This window comes from Athene noctua, chromosome Z, assembly GCF_965140245.1.
Source record: "Athene noctua chromosome Z, bAthNoc1.hap1.1, whole genome shotgun sequence".
NCBI classification, from domain to species: Eukaryota; Metazoa; Chordata; class Aves; order Strigiformes; family Strigidae; genus Athene; species Athene noctua.
In genome coordinates, this window is record NC_134077.1 from 14,617,709 (window position 1) to 14,635,898 (window position 18,190).

The window sequence follows — 18,190 nt, forward strand, 5'->3', positions numbered from 1 at the left end:
GCATAAGGCACTGCTTCAGCTGCTCGCTTGGGTTGTAAACCTCACTCCCCAACACCATGTTTTGTCAATGCACTTTCCCCTTCCCCTTCTGCCAAAATAGCTTCTGAATTTGTTTTACCTATCCCTCATTTGCAATTCTCTTCCCAACCGTAGAGGGCTACAAAATTTTTTTGAAACAGCCTGAAGTCTGTTACTACAGTTAATTTATTTTTGAGAAATGATACAGGGGATACACGAGCTGCTCATTTTGACTTGTCAAGCAGTCTGAAGGTTAACTCTTAGGGCAGCAGCCTTCTTTCTGTCTCTTATTTTGTGTATTTAGTTCTCTTGTTAGAGTCTGTGCTTGTACAGGAGTAATACAGAATCTAAAATGCACTTCAATTCCTGTAAACCAGAAATACGTCTGTGGAGGAGAAATTCAATGGGTTTGTGCTTCCTGCTTAGACTAAATGTGCTCTGTGAGCACAGGCAAACAAAGTGTAATGATTCCTTGAGAATATCCATTCATTTCATATTTATGAGAGATTTTTGATTCTGAACAGTCCCACGTGAAGACGGATTTTTCAAATTCAAGGTCAGACTTGAACATTTGCCTTGTGCATCGCTGCAGTTCTGAGTAGAACTGCTTATCTCCACATACAAATCTGTGCAGGCCAGATTCATGTAATACCAACTTCCCTGTGATTTGGATCACTCTTCATCTATTCTTTTTATTTGCTGTCCAAAAGTACTGGGGAAGGGGGGGGGGGGGGAGAAGAAGCACATAATTGGGTTTTCTAAAAGAAATCCAACAGCTGTTACATATTGTGTAAAATTCTCAGTTCTGACCAGCTCAGAAAGCTCTGAATTTTAACCAAAAAAAAAAAAAATTTTAGAACTCAGTTTGTCAAAATCAGCATTTGTGATGTATTGATTAAACTTGAGTCTGGCAGTCTGTTATTTCTGGAAAGTCAGAAATGTATTCCTTACATAATTTATTCTTCCAGCAGGTCTATGTGCTATGTTCTCCAAGTATCAGTTGTATTTTAAAAACAAAGCACCACAAGGAAGGGGGAAGATTATGTTCTGAGCTAGAAAGCAAATTTCTTTTGAAGGTATTGCTCTACCTGAGAGAGGGAGAGAATTCCTTTCCTTCCCTTCGTATTGAAATCCATGTGAAATAATTGGGGCAGAAGCCGTCACTTCATCTGTGTTCAGCCTTCAAGTTTTTCAGATCAAACTTTCCAGACCAACCATGCACCACCTTCTACACACTTACTTTTTCTCTTTGGGTATCTCTGATCAGTACTGGATGTTCCAGTGGAATTTTTTCCTACCTTCAATTTTAAATGGTGGCTGAGAAACCCACTCAAACAGGCCACTTCCTTAAATGCCACATTAAATATTTTTAGGAGGGTGCGCATAGTTGTTCATCACAAGGCATGTATTTCTCTCAGCAGACCCTTTTCAACTTTGAGTACTTTCTGAATTTACCTTCCTTATATTTGTTGTGTCTTTATACCTCAGAAAAACCCTTCCATTATTTTAGCTTATTTGAAAATGTTCCAACTGAGTATCCTAGTTGTCTTACCTCTTCTGCTTTTATGTAAAGCTGTGCAATGTGATTTCAGAAGCAAGTTTCAGGCTTATATTTATCGTGTGAGTAGTACGTATTAGTGAAGATTTGTTCCTTTTTCTTACAAAATTTTACAAATTGTAGTGCATATTTAGCTTATGTACATGTTCCAATGCCATGCACAATTTCCTGAAGTCTATGTAGGATCTTTAAAAAAAGCTTGTTCCACAGCGGAACGATCTCTCTCCAGTCTTCAGAAGGTATGACCATGACTTTGGGGAGCTAGGAACCCCAAAATGCAATTACCTTTCTTTGTATGTTCCCCATGAAATATACCTACTTCTCTTTCTTTACTGGGAGGCCGTATTTTTGGAAATAAAACATGGATGCCAGCACTGTGTATCTTAAACTGTATTTTCACATAATTTGGCATCGCTTTAGTAGTCCCTTAGTTTAAATATCTCAGCCAGAGCTCTGACAAAGAGACTTCTGCTGAAGATGCATATCTAAAGGCAACTAGTGCCAGACAATGGTAAGTACCATTTTCTTTATTACTCTGAGTCCCTTAATAAGATTTCATATTAAAGAACAAAGATTGTCGAAGTGGTATCTTCCTACTTTGATAGCTTTGTCTTTTTACTCTTCCTATTTTAATTCTTTCATTTCCTTGGGGTTTTTTTGTATGGTGGTAGATCGTATTTTTAATATCTCCTTTTTGTTTGTGGGCTTTATGTGGGTTTGCTTTTGGTTTTGTTTTGGTTTTCTTTTTAAACTTCCTGGAAGAAAGCTTTTTTTCCTGGAAGAAGTTAATTTTGGGTCTTTTTTTTTTCTGGTAGCTAACTGAAGCTACCAGAGAAATCAAGAATGAAAACATATATTAAGATGTAAAATGCATGAAAATTAGGTACAAAACATAGAAAAAATTGTTTCAGACAGTCATTCTTATAAAAAGGATATCTAAATTCAGGTTTCTAAGTCTATACGTATGATTTAACCCAATAAAATAACTTGTGCTTAAAGGTGTATCCTTTTTCTCTTCCTCCCTCCCTCTCTCTGGATCTCTCTCCAGCAATCACTTGGAAAATAGATGGATGCCACCTTCACAGAGTACAGCAATCTGAAGTTGGAGTTAGCCCTTCGGTTCAAGGCCCAGCCAACTGCAAGCTGCCACAGGATGCTCTCTGCTCTTCTTTTCACAGATTGACAACATTTATGTTAATTTTTTTGATGGCAGCAGTGAAATACTTGCTCTGGCTGACGATTGGACTGTTGCTGGTGGTGGCTTTGCCAGACATTTCCTATTTTGCTTTCGTCTTGTAGTCAGAGCCAGTACCCTACCTCTGCCAAGCCTTTCAGAGATCTTCCAAATATTCCTGGCTAGCTTTCCTGCTCTAAGGAGGAAGAGATGTTCCCATTCGTCTCAGCATGCTGTGATGTTCCTACTAATTCTGGACCTCCCTTTGCTCATAGGATACCAGAGAGAAATCCAATTACATCAGCATTACTCAAAAAAAAAAAAAAAAAAAAAAAAAAAGAATCACTTTAACTGGTTCACAAGAGAATATTTCTACAGATATTTCTATAGATACAGTATAGATTTTTGTATTAAAAAGAGAAGCATTGTTTGCTCCTAAGACACTAGAATACTTTTTTGAAGGTAATTTTTTTGACCTGCCTGCTGTCAAATCACTTACTCTTCCCTCCCAACTGTTACATTCTCAGAGGAGAATGATCAACAGAACATAAAAATACTCCAACTAATACAGCATCCAACCTGTTTGTATGTGTTAAAACTGCTTCTCTTGGACTCAAAAGGATGCCTTAGACTTGCATCACTCTGCTATGTCTGTGTTGACTTGACATCTGTTCTCATGATAAACAGAGGTTACCTCAATCATCAGGAGGAACAGTGTAGCCACTGAACTACCCTGAGTTAAGGATTTTACGGCAATTCAGAACTTTTTTGTTAGAAAAGCATTGATGAGGTGGCTGCAATTTGCTTTGCTAAGTAAAAATATCCCATCTACACAGCTGCTGATGCAGTGCTTGAGGCATTGAAGAGTCTTCACTGAACATTTGGAAATTGAGAATGCCAATATTGTCACAACAAGTACCGTTTTGCTTAGACCAGGAGCCAAAATCAGCCAGTACATAAAGTATTTTAAAATAAGGAACTTTTTCTGCCAACAACCTAGACAACAGAAGGAAGATTTCCATGCTTTTCAAGATTTTGGTTTTAAAGAAACTTGCTCTAATCTAGTTAGAGAATAACAGAGATGGCCATTTACATCCGTCTTTGTCCACTTACCAGTGAGACATGTTTTTCTTCTCTCAAAGTTCCTCAGTGACCTGTGGAAAGTCATGGCTGGGGAAGATTGTGTGAGCCACATTTTGCAGAAAAGACTCTATTCACAGCAGCACAACACTGGATCCTTTTGCATTCAATGAAATAGAAATGACAAGTCACTACAACGAAAACAAAACAACAAAACCAAGTCTATGCTCTAAAGATATTTTGTAAGAGAAACAGGCCTCATAGCACAAGGGATAAACTCAGGCATCCTTTTTCATCAAATCCCAGTCATGAATGGGTCTTTGGCTGTAGAAGGTAAAATACTGGGCAGTTTACTTCCTCAGCTGTGAGGGAGATTCAACTCCTTTGCTGGCAGTTTACCATTAATAACACAACTTTGGGAGGCTGAAAAATTATCATAGTCTTTCATCTACAGCTTTTTTCAGGTATGAGCTATGAACCAATACATGTTTATCTGGAGAACTGCTGCAAGAGGTTCCTATTTCAGGACTATTTCTCTGTAGAGTAATTTATGGGGAGGGGACTAATATCTTGTTATTTCTTGGAGAAACAAGCAACCAATTTGAGAATCTATTGTCTTTTTTTTCCCAATTGTAAGATTGGTTTGAAGTAAAAAAATAAGAGAAACAAAAATCCAAAGCCTGAGTTGTATGACATCACCTCACGTCAGAGTCTACCTGGTGAGTAGAAGTCCAGCCATAGACCTTGTGGCATGTTACAGCACTCTGTGTAGAGAAGTCTTTGTTCAAGAGTGGCTGTGTTGGGAAACTGCTTCCAGCTTACCTGGAAAACTTTCCATTTTCAGCCCTTCATTCTAGCAAAATGGTCCTGAAATTGTCGTGATCATCAGCTGTTGCATAAAGCAAAGCTTTTTACTTTAAGTTGGAGCTAATAAAAGACAAGTTGTGTATTTTCTTGATACAACAGAACCCTTCACTACTTGGAAGGAACAACTCTGCTTCTCTCCTACTTGAAAAAAAAAAATCAATCACTTTTATTCGGTGCAACATACAGTGACATGGCCATACAATTTTTAAAGTATTGCTTTCCTGATTTCTTAATAGCAAATTTTAACTCAGGGCTCACCTGGGCTATATTGGATGAAGAAGGAAGTGATGCTTTTGAAGAAAGCGCAATTCAATCTACATGCTCATGAAAGGTAGATGTTAGCATTTGTTAGGCTGTGCTTCTTCCACTCCTAACTGGAGTCACTGATGTTTATATAAAGCTTGTTAGATATGGGCTATTAATGCAGTATTTCTGTGCAGGCATTTCCAAATACAGGCCTAGGTATTGCTGATCATGATGACATTTAATGTTTAACATAGGAAAGGTGCTAAAAGTTTACTTTCTGCTTCCCAGAAGCACTAGCAAATGAGGAAATCATTGTTAGATGGAAAATTACGAGTCTCTCTCTGTTCTTCCTGTATTGAAAGAGCATTTTTATATTTGATGTGCAACAAAGACAACCCTGTAAACAGTAGCATGAAACAAGTAGTTTCTAAATTTTGTAATAAGCACATGTGGTCCTGTTGCAAAGTTTCTGGCAGAAGTCCAGAGGGAAGTGGGGAAGAATATGACCATTACATGAACAAATACGGTATAATGTTTATTGGAATTGCTTCTTATTTGCTCTTTTTTTCTCTGATACCTTACATTTTACTCAGTCTTGATCTCCTACTTCTGCTCTTTCTTTTTTCCTGCCCTCAGAACTTAGTTTTTGCTGGTGTCATTATGGGTTGAGAGAATCACTGGCCCCAGGGAACCATCAGATGCTTGGAAAACTACAAGGTGGGAGTCACATTTGTGTAAGAATCTGGTGAAGAAAGAAAATTGATGAGGGTGAGATATTTTGTGAGTCAGAATATGCAATGATGATAGAATTTATTAGACAACAGTAGCACAGGGGAGAATTATAGAGGAAAACAGGCCAGAGGAAGCCTTCAGAGGAGTATCAGACTTCAGGTAAAGGGGAGAACACAGCTGCTGTTCAAACCAAAGGGCAAGAAGGAAATGCACAGGCAGAGGAAGCAGGGACAGGTATCCCGGGAAGAGCATAGGGACATTGCTGGTTGTGTAGGGATGGGGTCAGGAAGGCCAAGGCACAGATGGAGCTGAACTTGGCAAGGGATGCAAAGAATAAGAAGAGCTTCTGTAGGTATGTCAGCCAGAAAAGGAAGGGCAAAAAAAAGTGTTTCCCACCATGAACACCACTGGCAAACTGGTAACAACATATGAGGAGAAGGCTGAGGTACTCAACAACTGTTTTGCCTCCATCTTCACAGGCAATCTCTCTTCCCACACCCCTTGAGTGGATGGGCCTTGAGCAGGGATTGGGGGAGCAAAGTCCCTCCCACAGTAAGAGAAGTTCAGTCTGAGACTGTGGAACCTGAACACACAGAAGTTTATAAAACCTGCTGAGATTCATCCGAGAATCCTGAGGAAATTGGCTGCTGTAGCTCCATCATATTCGGAAAGTCATCACAGTCAGGTGAAGTCCCCAGAGGCTGAGAAAAGGGACACATTGCACCCATTTTTACAAAGGGTAGACAGGAGGACCCTGGGAACTACTGTTCCGTCAGCCTCCCCTCTGTCTGTGCCTGGGAAGATCATGGAACAGATCCTCCTAGAAGCTATGCTAAGGCTCATGGAGAACAGGGAGGTGATTCGAGACAGCCAGCATGGCTTCACCAAGGGCAAGTCCTGCCTGACCAACCTAGTGGCCTTCTCTGATGGGGTGACTGCATCAGTGGACAAGGGAAGAGCTATGGATGTCATGTGTCTGGACTTCTGTAAGGCCTTGACATGATCCCCCACAACATCCTTCTCCCTAAACTGGGGAGAGACGGACTTGATGGATGGACTGTTTGGGGGATGAAGAACTGGCTGGATGGTCACATCCAGAGTGTGGTGGTCAACAGGTCAATGTCCAGATGGAGATCTGTGATGAGTGGTGTCCCGCAGGGGTCTGTACTGGGAGCAGCACTGTTTAATATCTTCATCAGTGACATAGACAGTGGGATTGAGTGCACTCTCAGCAAATTTGCAGACAACACCAAGCTGAGGGATGAGATGCCATCCAGAGGGACCTGGACAAGCTCAAGAAATGGACCCATGTGAACCCATGTGAACTTCAACAAGGCCAAGTGCAAGGTCCTGCACATGGGTTGAGGCAAGCCCCAGTTTCAATACTGGCTGGGGAATGAAGGAATAGAGAGCAGCCCTGCAGAGAAGGACTTGGGGGTACTGGTGGATGAAAAGCTGGACGTGAGCCAGCAATGTGCACTCTCAGCCCAGAAAGCCAACCGCATCCTGGGCTGCATCAACAGAAGTGTGGCCAGCTGGTCAAGGGAGGGGATTCTGCCCCTCTACTCTGCTCTTGTGAGACCCCACCTGCAGTGCTGTGTCCAGCTCTGGAGCTCTCAACATAAGAAAGAGATGAACCTGTTGGAGTGGGTCCAGAGGAGGCCACAAAAAAATAAGAAGGATGGAACACCTCTCCCGTGGTTGTTCAGCTTGGAGATCAGACGGCTTTGGGAAGACCTTATTGTGACCTTCCAATACTTAAAGGGGGCCTATAAGAAAGATGGGGACAGACTTTTTCATAGGGCCTGTAGCAACAGGACAAGGGGAAATGGTTTTAAACTAATAGAGGGTAGATTTAGACTAGTTATAAGGAAGAAATTTTTTAGGATGAGGGTGGTGAAACACTGGCACAGGCTGCCCAGAGAGGTGGTAGATGTCCTATCTCCGGAAACATTCAAGGCCAGGTTGGACAGGGCTCTGAGCAACCTGATTTGGTTGAAGATGTCCCTGATCATTGCAGGGGGGGTTGGAACTAGATGACCTTTAGATGTCCCTCCCAACCCATTCTATGACTCTATTCTAGGGTCTAGAGGTAAGAGGCTAGAACAAAAAAAATAAAGGATGGCAAATATGAGGCAGACTCAAAACTCAACTAGCAGAAAGATCGTGAGCTGGATAAAGAAGAAAAATCATGTTTACAAACATCCTCATTTTCCAGTTTCAGCTTCTCTGGTGTTTCTGGAGAATCCTAAGCCTTCAAATTTGATTCTCTGTTGGGTTTCTGTGTGTGGCAGGGTGTTTTGGTCATGGGGGAGGGGGCTACGGTGGTGGACCCCTCTGAGAAGCTGCTTGAAGCTCCCCCAGCTCCAAGTCAGACCCATCTCTGGCAAAGACCAAGCCAATTAGTGATGGTGGCTGCACATCTGTGATAAGATGGGAACTTGGAAGGAGTTGTGAGGAGGAATTGCACGGAAGACACCTATGCAAACACCGAGGACGGTGCAAGAAAAGAGGAGGAAGGGGGGGGATGCGGGCCAAAACAGAGACCCCCTGCAGCCCGTGGTGAGAGGGCAGGCTGTGCCCTGCAGCCCACGGAGGTCACCGGTGGAGCAGATGCCCACCTGCAGCCCGTGGAGGACCCCGCGCCGGAGCAGGTGGCTGCACCTGAAGAAGGACGGGACTCTGAGGGGAGCCCCAACTGCTGTAGTTTGATGCTGGGAGGACTGCAACATGCGGGAGCAACCCAAGCCAGAGCAGCTCGGGAAGTCTGCAACCCATGGGAAGGACTCATGTCAGAGAAAGTTCATGGAGGACTGCCTCCCCTGAGACCCCACACTGGAGCAGGGGAAGAATGTGAGGAGTCCTCCCCCTGAGGAGGAAGGAGAGGCAGAAACCACAGCTGATGAACTAACAACACACACACACACACACACACACACACCCCCAATCCCTTGCCCCCCACTGTGCTGCTTGGTGGGAGGAGGTAGAGAAACAAGGAGCAAAGCTGAGCCTGGAAAGAAGGGAGGTGTGGGGGCAAGGTGTTTCTAAGATGTGTTTGTATTTCTCACTGTTGTATTAATCGGAAAATTAGTGTTGATGGTGTTCAAATTAAATTCTTGTTGTTCTTCTTCCCCTAAGTCTGTCTTCACCTCTGACCACAATGGGGGAGTCACCCCTCCTTCTCCTTATCTCAATTTCTGAGCCTTTTTCTTCATTTCCTACTCCCCATCCCTGAGGGGAAAGGGATGAGAGGCAGCGCGGTGCTCAGTTGCCCTCTGGGCTTGAACCATGACAAACGTGAGCATGGGAGGAGAAGAGCCCATCACCCTCCTGTCAGCTCATTCTCACCCAGGTGGTGCTGAGGAGCCAGACAAGTGTCACTTGACTAACAGCTGGACTAGATGATCTTCCCAGTTATTTTCCAACCTAGATGATTCTGTAAATAACTTATATTTCAACTCTGAAAGCTTGACTTTGATCCTGGAAAGTTAATAATAAGGCAACTAAATTATAAAACAGGTCAGATTTGTATATACATGTACAGCTGCATTTCAGCCAGAAATCTTTACTAAGGCACTAGAGAAAAATGTATTTTAAATTTTCTTCCAAAAGGATGCAAAGATTTTAGGAGTTAATGGGTTTTGACTTGATTGACCCTTATAGCTTCTGAGAGCAAACACTCCTGGTGGTATTAATATGTCAAATCTTGATTTAGAGATTGGCAGAGATAAAAGCAGTATCTGCTCCTCTCAGAAAAACACATACTAAAAGCTTTCAGCTCTGGCCCTAAAAAGAAAATCATGATGGAAGAAGGGCAGGAAAACATCCCTTCAGTCTGGAAGCAGCAGGGTTGAGATAGCTCTCAGTGATCCTATTCCTACACGTCTGAGTGCTTTTTCATGCTGCTGTCACTGCAGGTACAGCTCTGCCCAGGCACCTGCTTCCATCACATCTCAGGCAAAGCCCAAGTTTAGCACTGACCTCGTGTTAGGGAGGTCTTTAAACTGACTCTCTGCCCTTTTAGTTATTTGTGACGCTATGGATGAGGAGGCAGTTAAAGAAAGGATTTCCTTCACCACTGTTAAAATGAAATTAACGTCTCACATGCATTTTTGCTTCCTTTAGCACCCGATAAATTGCTTGAAGAAAGTGGATGAGCCATCTTACTGCACAAGCCCCTCAGTAAGGAATGGCCCTTATTTTCACTTATTATGGTGCTGCATCACCCCAAACAGTATTAAGGAGTAAGATACATGATAAAAGACTGTAAGGGTCCTTCAGACAGCTTCAACACCCTTTTTATAAATGGCATTCTTACACTTTGATTCTGTATTTCTGGGTTTAAACTGGATTTAAACTACCAGGGTAGTGCATGTACACATGTACAGTCACAGTGATAGACAGCAAAAACAGTTCTCTGTAAATCACTTTATAGCAGAAACTAATAAACTCACTTTTATTAAATCAGTTTATCACAATTGTTAATTTACAAAAATAACTTAATCCATAATGATGTTAAATACAAATGTAAAACAGTTGTGCAGTGCTCTTAAAAGAGAATAAAAATTTTATGTATTTGAGAGTGGCAAAGAAACAAGAACCTCCCTCTAGGCTAAAGACATGGTCAGCATCTACCAACAGCATTTAGTGCTTGTTGGTTTGAAGACCTTTGAAAGAAAGCAAACTACATTTTAAGGAATTGAATTTCATCTAGGCAAGACTGCAAGTAGAGAGTTTCCGTGCTGCTTAAGAAAAACACCAATGCAAGCCTCAATTATTTTAAAAAATTAAACCAAACATCAGAAGCTGTTTGAAACTGCTCAGCAGCTGCGAGATTTTGTTCACGTGTCTTCCACATCTGCTACCATAGCGTCAATTGCATTCCAGTCCAGTTTGCTGAGGATACTTCCCGTGCTTTCAGAAACACCATCCGTGTCGATAACGTCTCCAGTGGGAGAGAGACTCACAGGATGCAGCGCAGAGGCCTATTGGATGAAAAGATGAGTGGAATCGCTGCAATTCATTCATGGACAAGACCTCTGTGCAGCCAGCGGAAATGATCCCACTCTTTTCAAACATATCCTAATCAAGTTATGTACCTGATTATTCTGCAACAAATGTCGTTTATTTTCCCATTTATGCACCCCCGTTAGCATCCATTGCCTGGACAGACAACGTGCCTGTACAGTTGCTATAAAGAACGTTAATTTTCAAGGCCCACAGGAATGACTTTGCTTGTAAAGACAAAATGTATTAGCTGTGTTGAATCACTATCATTTATGTCCCTCTGCATCTATCTCACCCACACGTTTTGAATAGAGAACGACGTTTTAAATAAAACAGAAGTAAACAGTGGTAAATTGCAGGTATCAAACCATTCCTAGAATAAGCAGACATCCTACCTGAAACAAGGAGTCATGTGTATCTTGAAGTATTCTTTGGATATCATCAGGCACAGTCCAAGGACTTACTATGTCTCGATCAGTCTCTTGATCAACACCTTCTGTCTCAATTGCAGTGGCAACGTGTGGAGGCTTTTGTTTTGATGTTCTGCTGACTCTCTGCTCAGCAGCTGAGGAGAAAACACATCAACCATAGCACTGTAACATTTCTGGCTGTCATCTTCTGAGTATCGTGAAACTTCTCCAAGAACAGAAGCTCCAAGTTCTAAGAACTGAAGCTGTGTGTAAACACATGTAAAAACAGCATAACCCTTATCTTGAACTGATGCTGGGTTAGGCAAGAAAATGCTACTGGTCCCTTCCAGGCTCATGCTCTTAACTCTCTTCCCAGGACAGAATACAAAGTAGAACGGGACTACGCATGGTGCCTACAGCATCCAGTTCCTGTAGTGCAGACCCCAAAAAAGAGCATTGCTACCTTATTTGATAGAGGAGTAAAACTATGTAAATTCTGGATTTGTGCCTCTTAGAAGACATGGAACTTTACTGAAACCCTTAGCAGTGATGGGATATAATCCATATAATGGGAGAAACAGGTACAAAAAAGTGATGTGAAATCAGAGAGAGATCTACCTGTGTATTTAGAGTTTAAAAAGAGAACATATGGAAAGGAGGAGGAAAATGACTTCTCACACATGTAGAGGTGAGTGATTCAGGAAAAAACCCTCCACTCTATATACTTACTATTGCTTCTCTCCCTTTTCAGTGTTGCCAACTCAAATAAATCGACATTTGACCAGCCAAACAGGATCTCAACTATGCCACTAGTACAAGGTACAAGGGAGAATGGAATCAACCCACAGTATTTCCCAAGTTTCAGACTGATTCTCTCCTCAATCTTTCTCGGTCTGATCAGAAATTTTGCTCTTGTAGTCAAGTCCTGCATCTGTTAAAAGAATCTGACTGGGAGGAAGAATCTATGTGAGGCAGCTTTTGTGGATCCAGACCTACACAGATAGGTGTAGGGGAAAAGGATCACTAAAAACATGATTTTTCTTTTTAAAGTTCAGTCTTACTTTTTTCCACTCTAACGTTATGACAAAATAGTATCTTAGACACTGTACAGGGGTATAACAAAGAACATTCCTACTTGAAAGAGCTCAGAAAGTAAGTAGCATAGAAAGGTAAGGGAGAGGCACAATACTTGTGTACTGTACTGCTAACTCTCTCAGTGGCTTTCAGCTGAAAGATAGACTCAAGCCCTCTATCCCCGATGACTTCATAATGCTTGTTTCAGGAAATCACTGGAATCTAGCACATTTGTTTGAGTAATCTTGGAATTGCCATCTGACTAAATCCATTCAGGAGGTAAACAAAGGTGATTGTTTAAAATATTTCACAAGTTTCTAATTAAAGGGATTTTTATGTGGGGGAAAACTGGTGATTTTTATTCTTCTAAACTAACGCTCCATCTGAGGTGTGTGTTGCACAAATTCTACCCAGACTGTATTCTGAAATGTGTTCTCTGTGTCTTATTTTTCCCTTGTATTATGTAGCTAAACAGTACTCTGTCATTGTTCTTTGTAACTTACAGTGTCTAGAATTAACAGGACAGTTAGCAGCATTTCTTGTTCTTCCCCTGGAAGTACTTTTCTGTGGTAGCATACAGGTGTTTCCTGAAAAGACACAGAAAGCACTTCCCGTTAGGTGCAGTAGATCAAAACTACTCAAAAGATGCTTCAAATTTTTTATCTCTGAGCTTGATTCTGAGATTATGCAGTGCCCTTGCTATGGCAAATTAAGCTACTTTGGATTTAGAAAGAGATGGTAAGGAAAGGTAACTGTCATCATTTGACAGGCCAATGACAGCACAGTTACAAAAGTCACAGGACAGGAAATCTCCAGGATTACAAATCTGACTTTCTACATAGGTATTAAAGCTCATCCCCCTCCCAAAATCCAGTAGTAACTTGAAGATCATCTTCAGTATGTGCCTTCATTAAGAAAGTTCTGTTCTTACCCCTGGACTGTGTTAAACCAAGAGTTGGGGTGAAACAGTGTATTTTCTGATGAAAGCTGGATTTGGCAGCAATTCTGCTCCTTTCTGACAGAACAGGACTGTTTGGATACTCTCTACAACAAGAGAAAAAAAAAAAAAAACAAAGGCCAAATACTTACCACTGTCTACCACATACCATTCCTCCACACAACTTCAATCTAACAGGGCTTATTCAGATGAGGCAAAAAGGCCACAGAAATCACCTTCAAGCCCACTTAGCTGAGGATCAGCATCACACGCTGCTTTTAGGGCCAATAAGCCTCACCAGAATCAGAACTGCTGGCCATCACAGTGTAGCCATATCAAATTGGCTTTACAAAGAGCCAGTTTAGGTCCAACAAAACTTATTAGTTCGAAGTTACTGCCACTCCTAAGGTGGCTTCCTGCATGATATTCCTTAGCACTTCTGATTCTGCAAGGATTGATGTCTTAAACTGTTCTTGGACACCAACAGCGGGCTCTGCACAGCACCGACTACATTCAGTTTAATGCTCTATCCTGGAATTTTACCTATTAAAAAGAGATGCAGAAATATTTAAACCTGGAAGTTACAGGATTACCTGAAGTACACAGTTCCTCCGATTATTCTGGAAAACATAAAATTCTGTGTAGAAGAATAAAAAGTATAGTGCAATACACACCTGGATTACATATACACGCATGTGACATTAATGCCAACAAGTAGAATAAATTTACCAACTTATAATACTTAAATACCATTATCTCCTCAATAGGCAATAAGCACCAAAGTGCAAAAGAAAGAACAAGTACAATTCTACATAATAAAAAAGTCAGAAAGGAAGAGAGTAAATGTAGAGTTTGCTGAACTTTAAGTAATGTATATGCATGCACAGTAGTATTTTTATTTGCTTCTTGCTTGTTACTAGATGCTCTTCAGATCATTAACTATGTTGCTAGCTATAGGCCAGTCGAACTGCTGTTAAGTGGAACGGCTTAGGACATCAATTACAGCTCTGACTCTGGAGCTGGCTTATTCTACGCTCTTAAAGACATTTTTAAGGCTCCCTCTAAGATTTGCACTAATAGGTGTAAGACTAGTATAGGAACTTAAAGGCTCTTCTGATCCAGACAAAGTGTATCTTTGATTCTGTCAGAATAAAAAGCTTCTCTGAAGCTAATCTTATACCAACTAGATAAAAATTGCAGGCAAACTTGAAGCATGGTAAAGACACAAATACATCAGAACATGGTTAATGATTAAAATTCTTACCCTTTAGTAGATGCCACATGTCCTTTCCTGTACTCTTGAGGTGATCTAGTCCTACACAATGGTCTACGTTCATTTTCAGGTAACACCACTGTTTCAGGTAACATTTCATTCATCAGAGAAAGTGCTTGTGTTATTCTCATACTGTGATGTTCAGATAACAGGGCTCTATAGAGAAATAAAATCATGTGTTAACTCATGCTATCACCCATTTAATTGCAGCTGGTTTGTGTGTCTTGTAAGGCTACATGGTAACCAGAATACACATTTTTGCAATTTATGAAAAGACATACTAGCCTTTTTAAAGATCATTAGTAAAAAAGCTAAAATATTTATTAACAATGGGTTTGACAGAATGAATGAGTCAATGTTGGAAAAAAAAAATTGTATTTGCAAAAAGAAAAATACAGTCAAAGGATGATACATGCTCAGAGTTTTCCTAAATGGTAAAGCAAACATTAACTTGTTATGCTTTTGGTTGAAATGCCACTCATATCTGAAGTTTCATAGACAAGATAGTTAAAACTACCTCTTCCTTATGACTGAAAAATTAATACATAAGTAAGAATACCACAGGTTACATTTACAGCAACTCACTTGTCTTTTTCTTCTTTCTTCTTCTGGAATAATTTAGTATCCTTCGAAGTAAGACTACAGCGCTGTGCAAAAAAGTATGATAATTATTAACTTGTTCTGTATTGTGGTCTCAACCTCTGACTCTCAATATACAGACCTATTTGACTTGAAAGTTACTTTTTAAGACACCGTCCAGAATGAAAAACAGTATGAAAGCATATGGCTCTAACAGGAAATTCAGGTAAGATTGTGTCTATAAACGTTCAGTTTCTAAAGGTATACTGATAGCTTGCAGTCACACCTTGCATAGCTCATATGCTTAAAATATCAACATTCCTAAGGAGATGCCTTCACTGTCATACTCAAAGTTTCAAATGGCCTCACCTTCAGTTTCCTAAATTATCACTGACATTCCTAACAATAACTAATTTAAAAAACAGGGCAAGGTTGCACACTGACCTGTGTTTGCTAGAGTACAATATTTTAATGTTTTCTTCTAAAATAAAACCCCAAGCACTAAAAGCTGAGAATCCCTCCATCTAATGATTTCAGGAGAAAAGCCTGTAACAAAAGCATCAAGTATACTTTTATGGGTTGGCAACACAGGAGAGGGAAAGATGCAGGACCCATTTTTCCTAAATCACTTCTCTCTACACATGTAGAAAAGAACAGCCGGATTCAACTCTGAAAGACTGTTTAAGACCAGGGCAAACACTGTACTTCATAGACTGTATTTCTATTACTCTTTCTAAAAGTGAATACAATTGAATTGCTTCATGACAGTGAACTTTTGTGTGTTACATGTTTGCTGCTTGGGAGTTAAAACCAGCAGAGCTTCAGCATGAAAGAATTTGCTGTGTACCATGCATCCAACTGATGAGTAAAAGTACAGGGATATATTTGCTGTTGCTAGGTCTCACCTCCTTTAACTTTGGGGCTTCCCCTGACTCAGCAGTGTCTTTTCAGGTCCTGAAGGTATCCAGGCAACATGCGTATTTTGAGACTTAACATGAATTAGGATATTATTTCTGAACTACTTTCATAGCTTCTTTTTCCTTCAGTTATTTCCAGCACAGTGGAGATCAGAAGAGATGTATCAGGCCATAAACATGTTTTTACTAACAAAAAAAATTTTAAAAGTTCTGGGAGGGAAGTGATTGTTTGCTGAGTGTGTATTGAAAGCAGCCTTCAACAAAAAAATTCATCACATACTTGAAATATATGCCATGCTCTAACATCTCTGCTGACACTCTGCAATTGCATGCACTTCTCTGTGTGTGAATGACGAGGATGGCTGCCCTCAGCATCCTATCGTGTTCGTAAAGGATGCTGGCATATGAAATCTGCTTTTTAAATTCATTGGGGGTTTTGGGGAAGTGCGGGCGAAAATGAAACAAGATATATAACCACATCTTTTCAACTTTTGTAGTTATCATTCCCTGACAAAACACAGCTTTTATCAGTGAATGTTACAGCTATGTCCTTTACAGTCAGGGGGCTACCTGAATCTAGAACTGAAGGACAGGTCATAACTGCCATCTGCAGCCAACTGTCATGACTGTGGTCTGTGAAGAACGGGTATATTTGTTTACTGGTCACTTCTGACACAACTATGGCCAGTTCCAATACAGTAAAATTATACATATGAAAAACCAACATTCAAGCAGGAAAAAAAAAATCACTAACAGCCTTTATACTATCTAACCTGAACAATCAACACTTGTACAATACGTAACAGTTTCTCTTCAAGATACACAATATTCTTACCACATTCTTTCTTAGATTGAATGGATTATGCTCTTTCTGTCTTTGTTCATCCAGTTTCTTCATATATTCTCTCATTCTTTCCTTTTGCTTTCTCTTCATCCATGCTTGTATCTCTTTCTTCTTCCTTTCTGTTTTTTGAGAATGTCTAGCAGCAGAATCATGAACCCTAAGAGCAGTCATAAATGGGAAATAATCTAGCACATCCTTTAAATTACAAACAATGGCAGCTACACGATACAATAAAAATACTTCAATCCCTTTAAACTTCTGACTCAGCTGAAAACATGAGTAACAAACAATGTGGAAATTTTCTTCTGTAAAATTTTACTTCATAAAATCCTGGCACACAAGTAATTTCCAAGACACTTCCTAAAATTTTTCTTCCATTTGTCAACTACATTCAGATAATAGGACCAAAGTTTTAAATGTGGACCATCTGTTATTGTCTTTATAGGATAAATGGCACAGAAAAAAATGCAAGTCCTTTTGCTTTGATCTTTCATTTTTAAGTGTGTATGGTGTAAGTATCTAAAAAGAAAAACAGACCAATAAGATTCTATCATCCTTTTTGATCCCTCCTTTCATCCTGTGAGCTCCTTCATAAGTCTATCTGTACAAAGTAATTTTAAAAACACTCAGAATACTACAACAGCAAAACACAGCCAATAAGAAATGCTAACATAACTTAATCCTCAAGAGTTCTTCAAAAATATTTACTAATTTCCCTTGCAATAGGCTTTAAGGTAAGCAGCTAGGTAATAAATATTTTCTTCACTGTAAAACTAAAAGCACTGATCTAAAAATTAAATAGGAGATTTTTCAAGAGTAGTGTTGCAATTTTAAATGCCTCATTTTTGCAGCCCATTTTGAAACTTCTCTCATTTTCAAAACTGGCAGGCACTAAGAATTCCAGAATCAACAGAAAATATGAGTTAGTAGCAAAACAAGGTATCTCTAGTAGCTGCAGTTCAACCAGAAGCTTATGGATTGAAGCATTAAAGCTCTCCAGGGATTAGAGTAACTTTCACACATTTGAAAGTGATTTTCTTTAGGGCAAAGGAAAGTGTCATTATCAGAATTATTCACAGTCATATGTGAAAATAAGTATGTGAAACTGAGTTGACTTTAGGTCTTTGGTCAAATTTGATTAAATACTACTTGAATAAATTTCTGAAATTTTCAGTAATTTTGAAAATATTCACATAATTGCACAAAACAGTCCAGCTATTAACATTTATGTGTTGATGTAGTAATGATTTATGTATTTGGAAGTCTCAAAGGATCACATGGACATTATAATCTGTGCACAGATTTAGATGTGAAGCTCAATTTTAATTACAATTCAAATAAACGTTAGACCAAGTAAACCAGAGCATTACACTCAACTTAAATGAGTCACTAGAACATGCTGAAACAGGTAGCTTAAACTGGTGTGAACCACTGCACCAGTGCAACAGATAGTTTGGCATCCTGAACAGCTGTA

At 40.0% G+C, this 18,190-nt stretch overlaps 1 protein-coding gene across 2 annotated transcripts in view; it reads right to left on the bottom strand.

Annotated features, from left to right (window-relative positions):
* Nucleotides 1-10,117: 10,117 nt before the first annotated feature.
* The window catches only part of CPLANE1 (ciliogenesis and planar polarity effector complex subunit 1), a 59,077-nt gene continuing 51,004 nt past the window's right edge, over nt 10,118-18,190 (bottom strand). For both annotated transcript variants that reach the window (XM_074932304.1, XM_074932305.1), the window contains exons 47-53: nt 16,708-16,873; nt 14,962-15,023; nt 14,368-14,532; nt 13,098-13,210; nt 12,670-12,753; nt 11,078-11,247; nt 10,118-10,660 (exon numbers count right to left, since the gene is read on the bottom strand). In XM_074932304.1, the coding sequence (XP_074788405.1) occupies nt 10,517-10,660; nt 11,078-11,247; nt 12,670-12,753; nt 13,098-13,210; nt 14,368-14,532; nt 14,962-15,023; nt 16,708-16,873 (904 nt within the window). In that variant the 3' untranslated portion in view covers nt 10,118-10,516. The remainder of the gene's footprint in view (nt 10,661-11,077; nt 11,248-12,669; nt 12,754-13,097; nt 13,211-14,367; nt 14,533-14,961; nt 15,024-16,707; nt 16,874-18,190) is intronic.